This window comes from Sinohyriopsis cumingii, chromosome 9 (assembly GCF_028554795.1).
Source record: "Sinohyriopsis cumingii isolate HCF-2022 chromosome 9, ASM2855479v2, whole genome shotgun sequence".
Taxonomy (NCBI): domain Eukaryota; kingdom Metazoa; phylum Mollusca; class Bivalvia; order Unionida; family Unionidae; genus Sinohyriopsis; species Sinohyriopsis cumingii.
The window spans coordinates 52,336,629-52,350,969 of record NC_142969.1 but is presented as its reverse complement, the minus strand read 5'-3'; the positions used below and the strand labels follow the sequence as shown (position 1 = coordinate 52,350,969).

At 33.5% G+C, this 14,341-nt stretch overlaps 1 protein-coding gene across 1 annotated transcript in view; it reads right to left on the bottom strand.

The window, feature by feature from the left end:
* Nucleotides 1–14,341, bottom strand: part of LOC149791814 (transient receptor potential cation channel subfamily M member-like 2) — a 172,903-nt gene that overhangs the window by 68,439 nt on the left and 90,123 nt on the right. The window contains exon 22 of the mRNA XM_089969476.1: nucleotides 2,547–2,801. Within this exon, the coding sequence (XP_089825602.1) occupies nucleotides 2,547–2,801 (255 nt within the window). The remainder of the gene's footprint in view (nucleotides 1–2,546; nucleotides 2,802–14,341) is intronic.

Here is a 14,341-nt window from a genome sequence, read left to right as displayed (position 1 = left end):
TAATTACATTGAAACAAATTATGATAAACTAAAAACATATTTTACTGACACACATTTTACTAAACAAGACATCTTTAATTGTTAAGTGTTTCTTAGCAGTGTCCAATAAAGCAGAAGCAGGTCTAGGGATGAATGTATGCATAACGTTTCATGGTAATATACCTAGTGGTTTAGAAGTAATATATGTTGACAACAAACTTACATTAACAGACTGACAACAGACATCCCAAAAGCTTGCTGGTCTATGACTGTGTTACAATCAGGTTCAAAGGACACACAAACACCAAGTAAGGGCCCCACAACTTGTTTTAAACTCAGGCTAAAATCTACACAAAAACCAAAACCAGTGTTACTTACAGTATCAAGCCCAGCTACATAACTGCCTGCTCACCCACCCTGCTCATTTTAGTAAGGGTTAGAGATAAGGAATTTTAATTAATATGTACTTTTTGGGGTGGTGTGTAAAATTAATTGTAATTATGCAATACTTACCCATAGCTATTGTTTAGCTTTCTTTTCATGCGGAAAGAATGTACTGTCCATTTTGATGTGCATGCATCCTCCCTTAGAGTAAAGAATTATCAGTATGACGCAGTTCCTTGTACAGCTCGCTTGTCACTGGTATGTTATGTGGAAAACAAGCACAGATAACTCATCTTTTTCACAGATGGCTACTACATCAGGACATCAGAGTGGGGTGGGAGGAGGGCATTTGACAATAACCATGGGTAAGTATTACATAATTATAATTAGCTTACCCCTCCCCAAAAAAAACTACATTTTAATAGTAGCAATATATTATCCATGGATAATGTTTAGCTGAATTTTTCAGTAAGGAAGGATGGCTGATCAAAAACAGAAAATGGAAAATACTCACCATTGGTGGTGAGGTCCATGTTAAGGAAGGTTGGTAGTTCTCGGGGCCTGATACTGTGCCATACCAATGGGACCCAGAGAAAAGATTCCGGAACTTTGTTGCATTAATGAGCAGAGGTAAAAGGAGGAAAAGGTAGCATGGGAACACCATAATGCTGCCTTCATGATGTTTTCCAAGGCAGAGATTAAAGTTGGCCCATAAGGTAGCAATGGCTCGAATCTCACAGGCTTCAAGTTTCATAGAGGAAAGGTCTGTATCAGCAAGAGAATGGTATGTTCTTTTGACTGGGCGACAAATCAATCATGAAATAGTGTTAGCTGAAATGTCTACAGAGTCCTTGAGAGGGAGGATAAGATGCTTCCTACCTGTTCTTTTTCCTTTGGTTTCCTTAAGATAGAAATGGAGTGCCCTCATGGGATATAAAAGCCTATTTGTATCATCCAAAGCACAGATCTGAATGAGACTGGGGCTTTCTATTGGTAGTTGAGCTATGAAAGGTAACTGAAAATCACAGTCAACAAAGGGAAATTGAATCATAATTCCCATTAAAATGGAGGGAGCCAGTGTCACTAGATAAGGAATGAGTATCACTTTGTCGTTGCACTGAGGCGAGGGCAGGTAGAAACACAGTCTGGACAGTGAGGTCCTGAAAAGAAGCATCACTCAACGGTTCATAGGGGATTTTGGTTGATGACCATAAAACACAAGAAAGATTCCATCCAGGTGTAAGAGAACACAAGATGGGTCTCTGCAGCTCAGATCTGACTGGCAAGGTGTAAATCCGAACCAATTACTGTGCCTTGTGAGAATTTATGTGTAAGAAATGGCAGCTCTATAGCCCTTGATAGTGGATACAGAACATTTTTTTTTCTCGAAGAGAAACAAAAAACTCTTGAGGTACCTTTGCAATGCTAGGTATACAGCTTTCATTTCTATGTGGTTTATGTAGAGAGATGATTCAGATGGGGTTAAATGCCCCTGCAGAATTATACCTTTTAGTTCTAAATAAGTGCCTTAACCAGAATCTGATGCTTCAGCGAACAGATAGGAGTGGGATTCACGTGCATGCATGCCGATTCCATTTATAAATCTGTCCCAATTCATCCACCACTGCAAATGGTGATGAGATGCTGGTCCTAGAAAGAGCACTGTTGACAGAATATTTGTGAGGTTTCCATCTTGCGAGAAGGAGGAACTGTAGAAGTTGCATATGGAGATGTCATAACAGGTACAGTCGAGCAGACAAAGAAGTTATTGCTCATAGCATCTCTATCAGGGCCAGGATTCAATCCATCTGATTCAGTGGGACTCTAAGTCTCTAAATTCTGGTTTATGAGATTTCATCCCCACATAAACAAAGTGTTGCAATGGAGTGAGTGCCAATTTCTAGTGGCTGGACACAAGGCCCAGTTGTATAAAAAGCATTTGATGATAATGGTCAATCATTTTGAAATTGCAATAATTTTTGGGGAAAATAATTAATCAAATGAAGAATTACACATTTTTTGCTCAAATTAAATAGTGTGAGTTACTTGTATTTGGTGATTAATTGTGTTGATATCTTGTCATTACAGAAAGCAAAATTGAACACTGGATTTGGGACCAAATACATAAACATCTACCAATAGGCATCAATATAATATTTTTTTTAAATATTTGACTCACATACCATACGAATAATCATCACCAGCTTTGGTCCAAGTTCTTTGTGCACAGAAAAAATGTGCAGCAGTCTCACAAAGAACGTAATCAGATTAACTGCGAGGATGACACGGGCAGCTTCTAATGTTTGTTCATGACGAAAACCCCTCAAAATCATTCCTATAACAAACAGCGATATTGAGATGACATCCACTATATTCCAACCATCTGTTATGTAACTAAGGAGTTTTGTCTTCAAGGTCATGGATGATGTTGTAGAGACCTGTTGAATGAGGGAGTTAATTAGAATCATATGAAATGAAAAGATATATATATATATATATATATATATATATATATATAATTAAAAGAGTACTGTGCACTAAAATCATGTAAAATGAAAAGATATATATTGAAAAGGGTACTGTACATGAAGTCTTGAATATGACCATGATCTGGTAAATAACTTTCAAAAGTCTAAACATTATTTTTATTTTTTGCAAACATTTTAGACATCTTCAGGCTATTAACTAATTTAATTTCATTAAGAAGTAAACACCTAATCATGCACTGAGAATGGACTTCTATCTTGTTTTTATAATTGTAACCATGTATACAAATACACAACCACAGTAACTGCGATAATGAAAGCAAATAATTCCTCCAATTATCAGAGCCTGATAGAACACTATATCAAATCATTGTTATTGCCTATAAATAAGAAGGTGTGAACTTGCTTGTTGAGATCATGTTCAAATGAGATAAAACACTACCCTTATGTAAGGGTTTTTGCATAAATGGACTTAAGACTAATGATAACATTATATCATTGTTTCAAACTTGTTTGATGTAAGAGTACCTTACAACCAATGGATTTTAGGCCTATCAGGATCTTTATTCATAAAAATTAATACAGTGATGCATTTCAACCCATTTTGGGATGCTGAATAATACACAGCTTCAAGCCATGTCCAACTGCAAACTGCCCACACCACGATATGCTTCACATGATGCACCAGCAGATCTAGGTTTACGTAGTTTGTTAAGAGCAACATGTGTAACAATCAACATAGACTCTGATCTGACAGCACATTATGTGATGGCAGAATAGGATCTATGCTGTTGGCAGTTGAACTTGAATTATAATGTGAGCCATTTACAGTGGTACTAATCCACATGATCCTTAAGATGCAATGGCTGCATATTGAACAGATTGAGCTACTTGTCTGATCAACATAAAAGAAGAATATTACTTTTGGAAATATAATGCCTAGTATTTTGAACATGGTATCTGAACATAAAACAAGCATTTTTCATTTATGTGGTGGACATAAAAATATCTTTTGAGATAACTGGAGAAAATTTTGTCTCTCATCAGTCATAGCTTTTATTTTTATTTTCAGAGAAATTATTTTCAAGCACCATTTTGAAAGCCAAGTTCAACACAAATTAAAGTGTCAGAAATTAAGTGTGAACACATTGCAAAATGTAAAAGGTATAATTATATGCAACTGGAAACAAACTCAAAAAGATGAATGAAATAAATGGAAATATTGTACACAACATTAAATTTTACTTCAGTACCATGTTCATAACACATAAGAAATCAAGTGGAGTTTGTTGCTAATACAAATTACCAATTTAAAGACCTAATTTTACAATACCATATTTACTTGCCTATGAGTTGAGTCAAACTAAGTAACATAGATCTTGATCTGCATTCACATAATGTGCCTGCAATTTGTGGTCTGTATTGTTTGTTGTACTGATTGCTACTACCAAACTGTACTTATCCAGCTTTGCCAGCATATTATGCACTGGCAGACCTGAGCATGTGCAATCTGCAACTAGATTCAACTTATAAGTGAGTATATATGGTATTTTATACTGTGGAACAATAGGACCATACCTAAACGACATGAATATAAATACCAATGAAACTGTCATATTTGGATATAACACAATTTAATACCTGTGAAAATAAATGAATTGACAGTAAAAGGACATGATGGAAACACTGGTCTGTTTACTGCAGATAAGAAATACTATTAGACATATCCTACTGAAGCTGTTCATTATCTATAACAACTGAAAAGAATCCAAGCTATTAAGCAAAATCCATATCATCACACACACCGAAACTTAAATTGCCATAATAAACAAGATTGATTACTGAAGAGCTTAAATTGATGGGGGTCATTTGAGTAATAATAATAATAATAATAATATTCTATGGAAATTAGCTCATTTAGTCAAAAACTATTCTCCTTAAGCTCTCTTAAGAAAAGAGGATAAATATGTATGACACACAAGAAGCTAATAGTAATTATTAATAAGTTTAACATTTTAGTTTGGTTAACAATGCTTCTGACGAATAATCAACATATAAATCTAAATTAACCATTTTAAATTGCCATTTTATAAATCATAACGAGCCGAGATTTGACAGACCTTCCCCATAAAGCAGAAAAATAATAATTCAGAACTGTAAGTCTTATGCACTTTAATATAGAATACAAGTTTCTGTCTTGATATATTCCTTAATTCTACTGAGTATGTTAGTTTCAGATAATTGCTTTAAATAATATTGTCATCTCACTGAAATATTGTATCTCTAGATTCATCTATAATACAAGTCATAAAGGTCTCTCAGTACTAGTTCAGTAATGGGTGTCATTTTTAAATTTGATTCAACATACCTTTAAATGGCAGTTATTCACTTTATGTTGAATACTGATACATCCATATTCTTTGGAAGGTCATTTGCATACATGTGCCAATAAATATTTTTATGGCAAAATCTACACTGAAGAACATGGACATTCTTGGATGAGGTCAATCTTGTGATCCAGTAAATTCCCAATTGAATATCGCATGCTGTCATGATACAATGAAAGTTACACATCCTGAAAACACTTCGTACTACCCTGTTATTTGTTATGATTAGACCAAACATCCTCTCATTATGGACCTAGTTTAGTGTCTGGTCAGCAATATAAAAGTCCTTAGCAAAAAATACTTTCATCTTTAGTTTTTTTTATGACAGTTCTTGTGCAGAACTTTCAGCAAATAGGATTGAATAGACTTTGGTTAAATTTATTAGTATTAAAGTTCAGAACAACAATTAATATTTACACAGAGAAACCAATCAATGACTGCCTGATCTAGTAATTTTAATTAATTAGTTAAATTTACTGGTAGGAGGATAACAATGATTGGAACAGCTAGATTCTAGAAAATTAGCTATCCAAGAAAATTAGGAATTCAACAAAATTTACCAAAAGGGACAAATAGAATTTGAAAAAGATACAGACAATTATTATACAGCTTCTCATTTTGCTGTAATCTGATTGCCTGAACTGTCATATTAAGCTATTTTTCCTGGCACAATTTTCACCATTACATGCATATACACAATGACAACAGAATTCCACAGGCTAGCCTGAAGTGTAAATAAATATAAGCGTTCTGTTTAACAGTTTCAAATTTCACTGAGTATGCATCATGCAAGGCTTATAAGCATAAGAATATTGAATCCTGTTTTGTAAAATTTGCACTATTTTGTTACCGTGACAGATTTCTGCTAATTTTAAGGCAAGATCCAAAACTATGTTTTAGATAGGGTAAAAACTTCAGTTACAAAGTAACATTATACAATGATTTCAGCTAAGTTACAACCACTGATGCAGAAATCATATGACTTTCGCATAATTTAACAAACAATCTAGACTTAAGTTCCCGCTCTATTGCTGATGCTAATGCAGCACAGCTGGAAAAGCATTGTCTGGCCATTTAAGCTAATAAATCCAAGCTGTACTCAACACTATGCGTACATACCATATTTATACAACATACAATACCTGTTACTATAAAGTACTCAATAATCTGTTGTATATCACATGTAACCTCCAATATGCAGTGCTCTTTGCTATAAAGTACACACTATTGTGTGTACATATCACATGTATTCTCCAATATACGGTATAATACTCAACTGTTTTATAAATCACATGTATTCTCCAACATGCAGTGCTCCTTGCTAAAGAGTACTCAATACTGTTTTATATATCACATATAAAATCCAATATGCAGTGCTCCTTTCTACATAATAGTACTCAATACTGCATTATGTGCCACATTTATTCACCCGTATGCTGTTCCTTGCTAATTATAGTACATGTGTAACAATTCATTGATGTGTCAGCAACATTATATTTTCTGTGATGATATTCAGACTATGCTATACTGACATTACTGTCTTATGACTTGAAAATATGAATTACTTGAGAAATGAAAAAATATTTAAGAGCTTTATGTATTTTTAATGAGATTATTGTAGACTCCAGAGCTGTTTTTTTAGCCATTATTGCCAGACTGGTTCCCCTCCCTAAAAAATTAATTTATTGAGAAATGAAAGCAAACTGAAGAGTTCTGTGTTCTTCTAGTAAAATCATTGATCTAAGCCATGTTATTTTTAAAATAGATCACACAGCTAATTTTGTTAAAGTATATTGTGTTTATTATAAATCAAATTATTACAATAAAATTTCAGTATTGAATTTGTTATCATCAGCTGTAATAACTGGCTGATAGTAAAGTATCCAACACTGATATGTTATTGTTGATAATTATACAATTTGTGTAATAGTTCACAAAAGAATGTTGATAAACACTTTAACTGCTTGCATGTTATATTTTTTTTATTACATACTTATTTTCAATATTTGTTATATTAAAGCTAATATCAGTGTTTCCCTTTACGCACAGTTGTGCGTCAGGGACGCATGCTGGAGATAAATGACACACACATTTTTTTGCTGTGCGTTTTTTTGATGCAAAGGATTTTCATAATATGATCATGATTTATTTAATACCCAATGCATTGGATGATGGATGGCATCATATATACTTCGTGTATAGGCATTGACTGGTTCCCCGCTTTGTTTGCTCCCTGCCTTGCGCTCCTCTATTCGTATAGCAGAGTGCAACGCAGGGAACATAAAAAACAATGAACCAGACTAGCTTAGGCAATGTTATGACGGAGTAGCTTCCCCTAATATCACGAGCTTCTCCATCGAGCTCAGCAAGCTGTCATCTAGATGTTTAACCTCAAGGCTTGTTACACTAGAAAGTGATATCCAGATTAAAACGTTATGCACTAAAAAGCATTAGCGAAGAAAGTGAAAGAAGCAGAACACAAAAGAGTCGCTGTGGATATAATTTTAATGAAAAATGGAGAAAATAATTCGCTTGAATGGAATACGGCACATTATGATTACCGGTGTGATTTCTGATCGCATGATTGCAAAGACTGCAAAAGTGAATAATCCTTTTGTGACAGGATTTTAGAATTTTTAAAAATCTGCCCTCGTTCGCCATAAGATATCTGGAGAACACATTATAACCTAAGACATTATTTCACAACAAAGAAATCAGTAAACTTGCAGAGACAAATGCGTTATTTGGATTACAAAGTCAGCGGGTCATTGCAGATTTTGTTGGTTTTCAACTTTTGCTGTAACAAAAGAAAGATCTTAAAGTTCAAGTGTAACTTATTAGAAAGAGGATGAAGCATTATCCTCCTTGATATTTGGATAAATGTGTTCTAGGATGAAGTACAATGAAACCTATGATAGTACACATTTTATGAAAGGCAGTAAATTAACTCCCATTTGGTTAAAAAGATTTATTTGGCCTTTTGTATTGGCTTATATGTAATGTGTTGGGCAATAATATTGCTTGAGGAGACTGTTAAAAGTATGACTTTAAAAGAAATATTAATTAATAAAATTATTCTTTGAATGGATAATGCATTTGTTTGTTAACTGTGCATGTTGGTGTATTTGTATGTTTAAACAAAGAGAGAGAAAGAGAGAGAGAGAGTATGTTGTGCAAGTTGCAATATCCTATTTCAAGCTGAAAAAGTAATAGTCGTATGAAAATTTGTCAGTACATTTTTGACCCCCACATTTTTAATTTGACCCCCAGTTTTGACACCAAGGAGTTTTTTGTACCCTCAATTTTACACCCCTGGGGGACACACTGTAATATTGACAAAGAAGTAGGCCAAGGACAAAAGTAAAACTTATACAAACTTGTTGCAAAGTTTAGCACTTTACAACAGCAATGTTGATAACACTTTGCAAACTCTATATTGTAATATGTATCATATTGCAATATTAGTATCAATACATAACTGCAGGACACAGTTAATAAAATATATTGCAGATGAAGATTCTGAATGATTCATGGGCAAAACAATTAAGAAGATATACATGAGGTACTAACAAACAGTCAAGATGACTGAAACACACTCCTCCTTGCTTGCCTGCCTACCATTAACCTCAACCCCAGTGAATCTTCATCTCTATTTAACTATGGCGAGAAATGCACACAAGGAAACAAACATAACTAGTGGTCTCTTGCCAAGTATTTTGGGATATAAGGACAGATCCCATGGGAGTTTAACTCCTCAACTTAAGTGCATGTTCAGGCTAAAATTCAGAAGTTAACCATAAATGTGTTTGTGGGTTTGAATTTATGTATTTTGTGAGCAATTACATGTTCATCAGAACTTAAATAAATATTGCACTTAAGGACAGGGCAATATCTTGTCCACTAAAAGGTTTATATTTATTGGGTCTTTAAATTTGCGAGTGCAGCAACCAGAAAATTCTCATTAACTGGTACCTCACAAAACTTGTATATAATGAAATTGAATAAATTCATAGTATTTGATACATTACAAACTGTTTACATTACATTAATAATTAAAAAGGTTTTGCAAATTGCAATCAATATAGTAAATGAATATTGTTCAACTTATTTTTTTTCTTCTTGTTTTTGGTTTAATACAATTTCTCAATGCGTGATAGGCTATATACGGCAGACATTATAATTGGTGGAGGAAGAACCTTGGAAAACCCTGGTAAGATCCCACTGACTGTTGGGAATCTATTGGCAGCATTCTCACATACCCACAATTGCAAACCTTAGACTTGAATCCACATAATCAGAGGTGAGAAGGCAGTGTTTGGAAAAGGTGAATGCCTCAGACCACTCTGCCACCCAGGGCCCTTGTTAAGCCTGAAAGTTTCTTTGATGGAAAAGGTGAATGCCTCAGACCACTCTGCCACCCAGGGCCCTTGTTAAGCCTGAAAGTTTCTTTGATGGAAATTTATTTATAGAAAAATATGTAACTCAAAATATGAATATAATATATAGGACTATAATTTTGAGTTTAAGTTTGCATGTAGGAGGAGTTTTGTGGATACACAACCTGGCCAGGTATCTCTCAAAATGCACTGGGTGAAGAACTGTAATAAATTAATTTGTTTTTGTTTCCCATTTTACTTTATTTTGTTTACTTTATAACTGTTAATTTTTCTTGGTTTATTAGCATTTGCAAGATATGTAAAAACATTGAATTGATCTCAATATCTTGCCAGAACTGTGCATTCTATTTACATTTAAGCAATATCAATCACCTATTTTACCTTTTGATATATATCACCAGAAAATCTCTACATTTCTGATAACAGTCCATTTACAGCAAAAACTTATGAATGCTGCAAATCAGTTGTATTCACTTAGCCCAGTTTGAGATATTTTTTAGTTTTCATAAATAAAAAGAAATTATTAATTTATGCATTTATATGTTAATTTCAGATTTGATAGCTCCAGTCATAAGCAAAGTGTTATTACAACAGCCACAGAAACAGCAATAAATGTACATGCAGGCAGCTAGCATAATATTCTGGTAGACTGTAACTAAAGTGAATTTGTCAATGCCTGTACAGAACATGTCAGTTCCAAGTTTCATACAAAATCAGAATGTTGATCTCTATCCCTTACTAAAAACAATACATTACAAACAAAATATTTTTTTTGGGGGGGCACACATCTTTGCTGATTTGATGCGCAATTCTAGAAGTGGTTTCTCCCTTACAGCAGTTCATATTAGTGTCTAATCTTTCTCGATGGTATCTTTTTCAAAATATTCAGTAGATATGTAATCCTGATGACAAAAGATATATGGCATCTACATACAGGCAAGCACTACTGTTAGTCTCCAATATCAATGCAAATCCTGAAATGTAATGTTTGCTCAAAAGGAAGACATTATAAGTCATTCCCATTAAAAAAAAAAGTAAGGTAGTGAATAAAAAATAGGAATTTAATCATCAAATGAGATATTAGAAATCAGCATGCTTAGTAAATGAATTACTATCTTGTAATAAATCTGTATGGCCATAAAATGTTCAATTTAGACCCAATTCCATTTCTTCCTGTCTTGCTATTCTTTTCCAGAACAGATCACATTAAACTGAAAAATGCAGAAAACAGAAGCATGGTGTCCTGAAGACCAGTTAAAGGGTTATATAAAAATAAAGTATGTACCCAGTTCTAAATAGTCAACATCAAATAAAAAATTTCAAGCGTGACAATAAATTACATGACTGTTTTATCTTCCTCCAGCATATAATATTTCAATAAATTTGTGGCAGCTGAGTTTTCTAAGTAATACTTCTGTATCAATATAAAAAATTCAATTATGATACCAAATTCTACTTCCTTCTCTTGGCTCTTTTATTTCTGAGGGAGAATCTCAAACTAGCCATATGAATATTCAGACCAGTTTTTCTAAAGTAATTAATAATTATTTGAATAATTGTTTAGCATTGACAAGTTCAAGTAAAGTATGCTTCACCAGTTTGTTTTTAAACAAATAATACAAATTCCAGAATAATAAGCATTTAAAACAATTAAAACTTACAAGAGCCTGTTAAAAAAGAAAAAGCAGAAACATATAACTTACTACAGAATAAAGCAAACAAAACATATGGAAATAAAAAGGCAAACTAGACAAATGACTCAAGGAAGTGATTATCTCTTGAAAAGTGCAACATTATGAATAAAATGTAAGTTTGGTTAGAGATGTTTCTGACTACAGATATTAAAGTGAGCAGAGCTAGAGAATATAAAAAACTGAGCAAGATCTTACTGAAATAAATCCATGTGTTTGATTAATTTTGGTCTTTCCAGTTTTATGAAGTTAATGGAGACAATAGGAAATTGATCTTCATGCTCAACACAGGTTTTGTGAAACATGTCTCACTTGTATGACATTATATGATGTACACCCACCCAATACATCTGACTTGCAACAATGTCAACACAAAAAATTTAACAAAGAATCTCAACAATGAAGACATGTTGCTGCTGTTGCCATGCCATGCTTACAATGTTTGGATAAAAATCTAAGTCAACAGTCCAAATATCAAACACAAAAAATCTAATAATAAAGTTTGATAGAAAAATATTAAATACAGCTTTGTGAAATATTTGATCTCACTCTAGTATATTACAAGTTGCTGAGAATGAATGCAATAATAAAATAAAGACTGGTAAAGAAGAATGTGCTGTGTTCTTTCCAGTTTTGCTCTGATGTGTCATCTCTGGCATGGACTTTCTAAATCAATCATAACAAAGAAAGCTGTAAAACAGAATCTTGATTGCTAAAGCTGAAAGAAAAGTGAAGCCTATGTCTTACCATGCTTAATCAGTTGTGATAAAAAAGCAGAGGAGAGAGTCATGTCTTGGTCCTTGGTCAGTTGGTAATTTGTATGCTTTTGCTAACAACTTTACAATGGCTAAATCAATTGCCTTTTAAGATAAAATGCTTGAGAAGCAGAATATCTGTGTGTGTGTGTTTGTTTGTGTGATTTGGAATTTTTCAGTCATATCACTACGATGTCTATAGTACAGTTGTTTATAGTGATGTCTAGCAATGGGGCATCTTGCCAAAGACATGTAGCATGATGTCCAACCCAGTCACATTATCCTGACACCAGGCTGACCAATCCTAACACTAACATCTTAATGATGAGCACCTAGCAAGGCAGTTGTTAGTACCATCTGTATGAGTCTTTGGTATGACTCTGCTGAGGTTTCAATCTGGGGCAGACACTCAAACCACTAGGCCACTGGAGCAGTGAAAAAGCAGAATATAAACTAATAGGAATTGACACAATGTGGAATAGTGCATTATATGTGTGTGATTTGGATTTTTAATGTAGCTTTAACAAATTTTTTAATTATGTCAGTACAATGTCTGCAGTGTGGCACTTTAGAGTGATGTCTAACACTGGGGCATCATGCCACATAAATGTAGCATCATATCCCACCAAGTCACATTATCCTGACACCATGCCGACCTGTCCTAACAATAACCTTTTAATGCTGAGCTCCTAGTGAAGCAGCTGTTAGTACCATTTTTATGTCTTTAGCATGACTTGGCCAAGGTTCAAATCCATGACCTCCTCCCACATCCAAGGCGGATGCTCTAACTACTAGATCATCAGAGCAGTCAGTACACAAGTCTGCGTATAAACAGGATAATCATATTACATTTGTGTTTAAAATTTAAATCTAATAGTGTTAAAACCCTCAAACCAAAACAAAGGAGCATAAAAATTGCCTCAAGATCAAAATTTTTATTTTGTGCCAAATATTTCCTTCTTTAATGTCATCATTCTTCCAGTAAAACAAAACCCCTCTAGTCTGAAAAGCAAAACAAATTTTTGGTCTCCTATTTTCAATTTTAAAGAACCTTTCATCAAAGAAGTCAGCACCAAACTTAAATAAATGCAATGGAATCTGTTGGATTGTTGCCTTTTCCAAAGTAACCAGAAGATGTTTATTATACCATGAAAGTTTCTTTTTGCAGGAAAACATTTATGCTTATGATCACTACCAAAGGCAGCATGAACTCAATTTAAATTTCCAGTCTTTTGAAACCATAGATATCTAGCAGTCAAGTTACTTTTAAATCAAACATGTGTTTATTTCCATATGAATGGCCTCATCATCTGGGTACACTCAGGAAGATGATAGCTGTCTCCAGCTGACCAAAATCAAGGCCAGTTTAAGTACATGTACATCTAGCATGTAATCAACAATAGCCATGTGATACTGGCAATAATATTGTTGTGAACAGTGTTTGTTTTCAATGGAATATAGATTAAATAAGCACCATTTTTTTATATATATGTGCTATTTTGTGTTTTCTAACAGGATGTGATTGATGCAGGAATTTTATGATGTGATCTATACTCGAATTATGGATTTTTTTATATACATGTACAGTACTCAATGGATATCGGAATGTACCACACACAAGTAAGTGGTCAATATACCAATATATTTCAGACTAGTTTTGTTTTCATTTAATCAAAAGCACATATTTTTACCAAAATTGTATTATCCCTTCACCCAGCATCCTCCAAAAGAGAAATAATATAAAGAAAATTTATCGTAAACCTAAGTTAACATAATATACACATCGATTTTTCAAGAATATTTCAATGTAAACTAATAACTATGTAAATCAATAAGCAACTCAAAATGGTTAAAGAGACAAAGCAGCTTTTATGAAAGAAGTGAGAACAGAAATAAAAAGTTTCTTTCATGGATAAATGAATAAAACAACTGAAAGTTTTAACAGCTTCATTAAAATCATTGATAGTTCAAACCTCCAAGAGAGAAAATGATCAGTCTGAGAGGTTTATAATACAAGTTAACGAAGTTAAACAGAAAAGCTATTTAATGGGGCATTTAGTTGAAACTTTAAAGTTTGCTATTTGAATGCAAAAGTCATGTGAATTTAACCAAGTGGACATTTCCACATAGTTTAAAAAGTATAATGCAGTTGGTAAAACACCTGACTTGTAGCTGTTTGGTTTTGAGTTTTGGCCATGTCTTAATGGATGTTTTCAGAACACTTAAGCAAATGTACCTTACTTCAGGTTAATGTATCACATG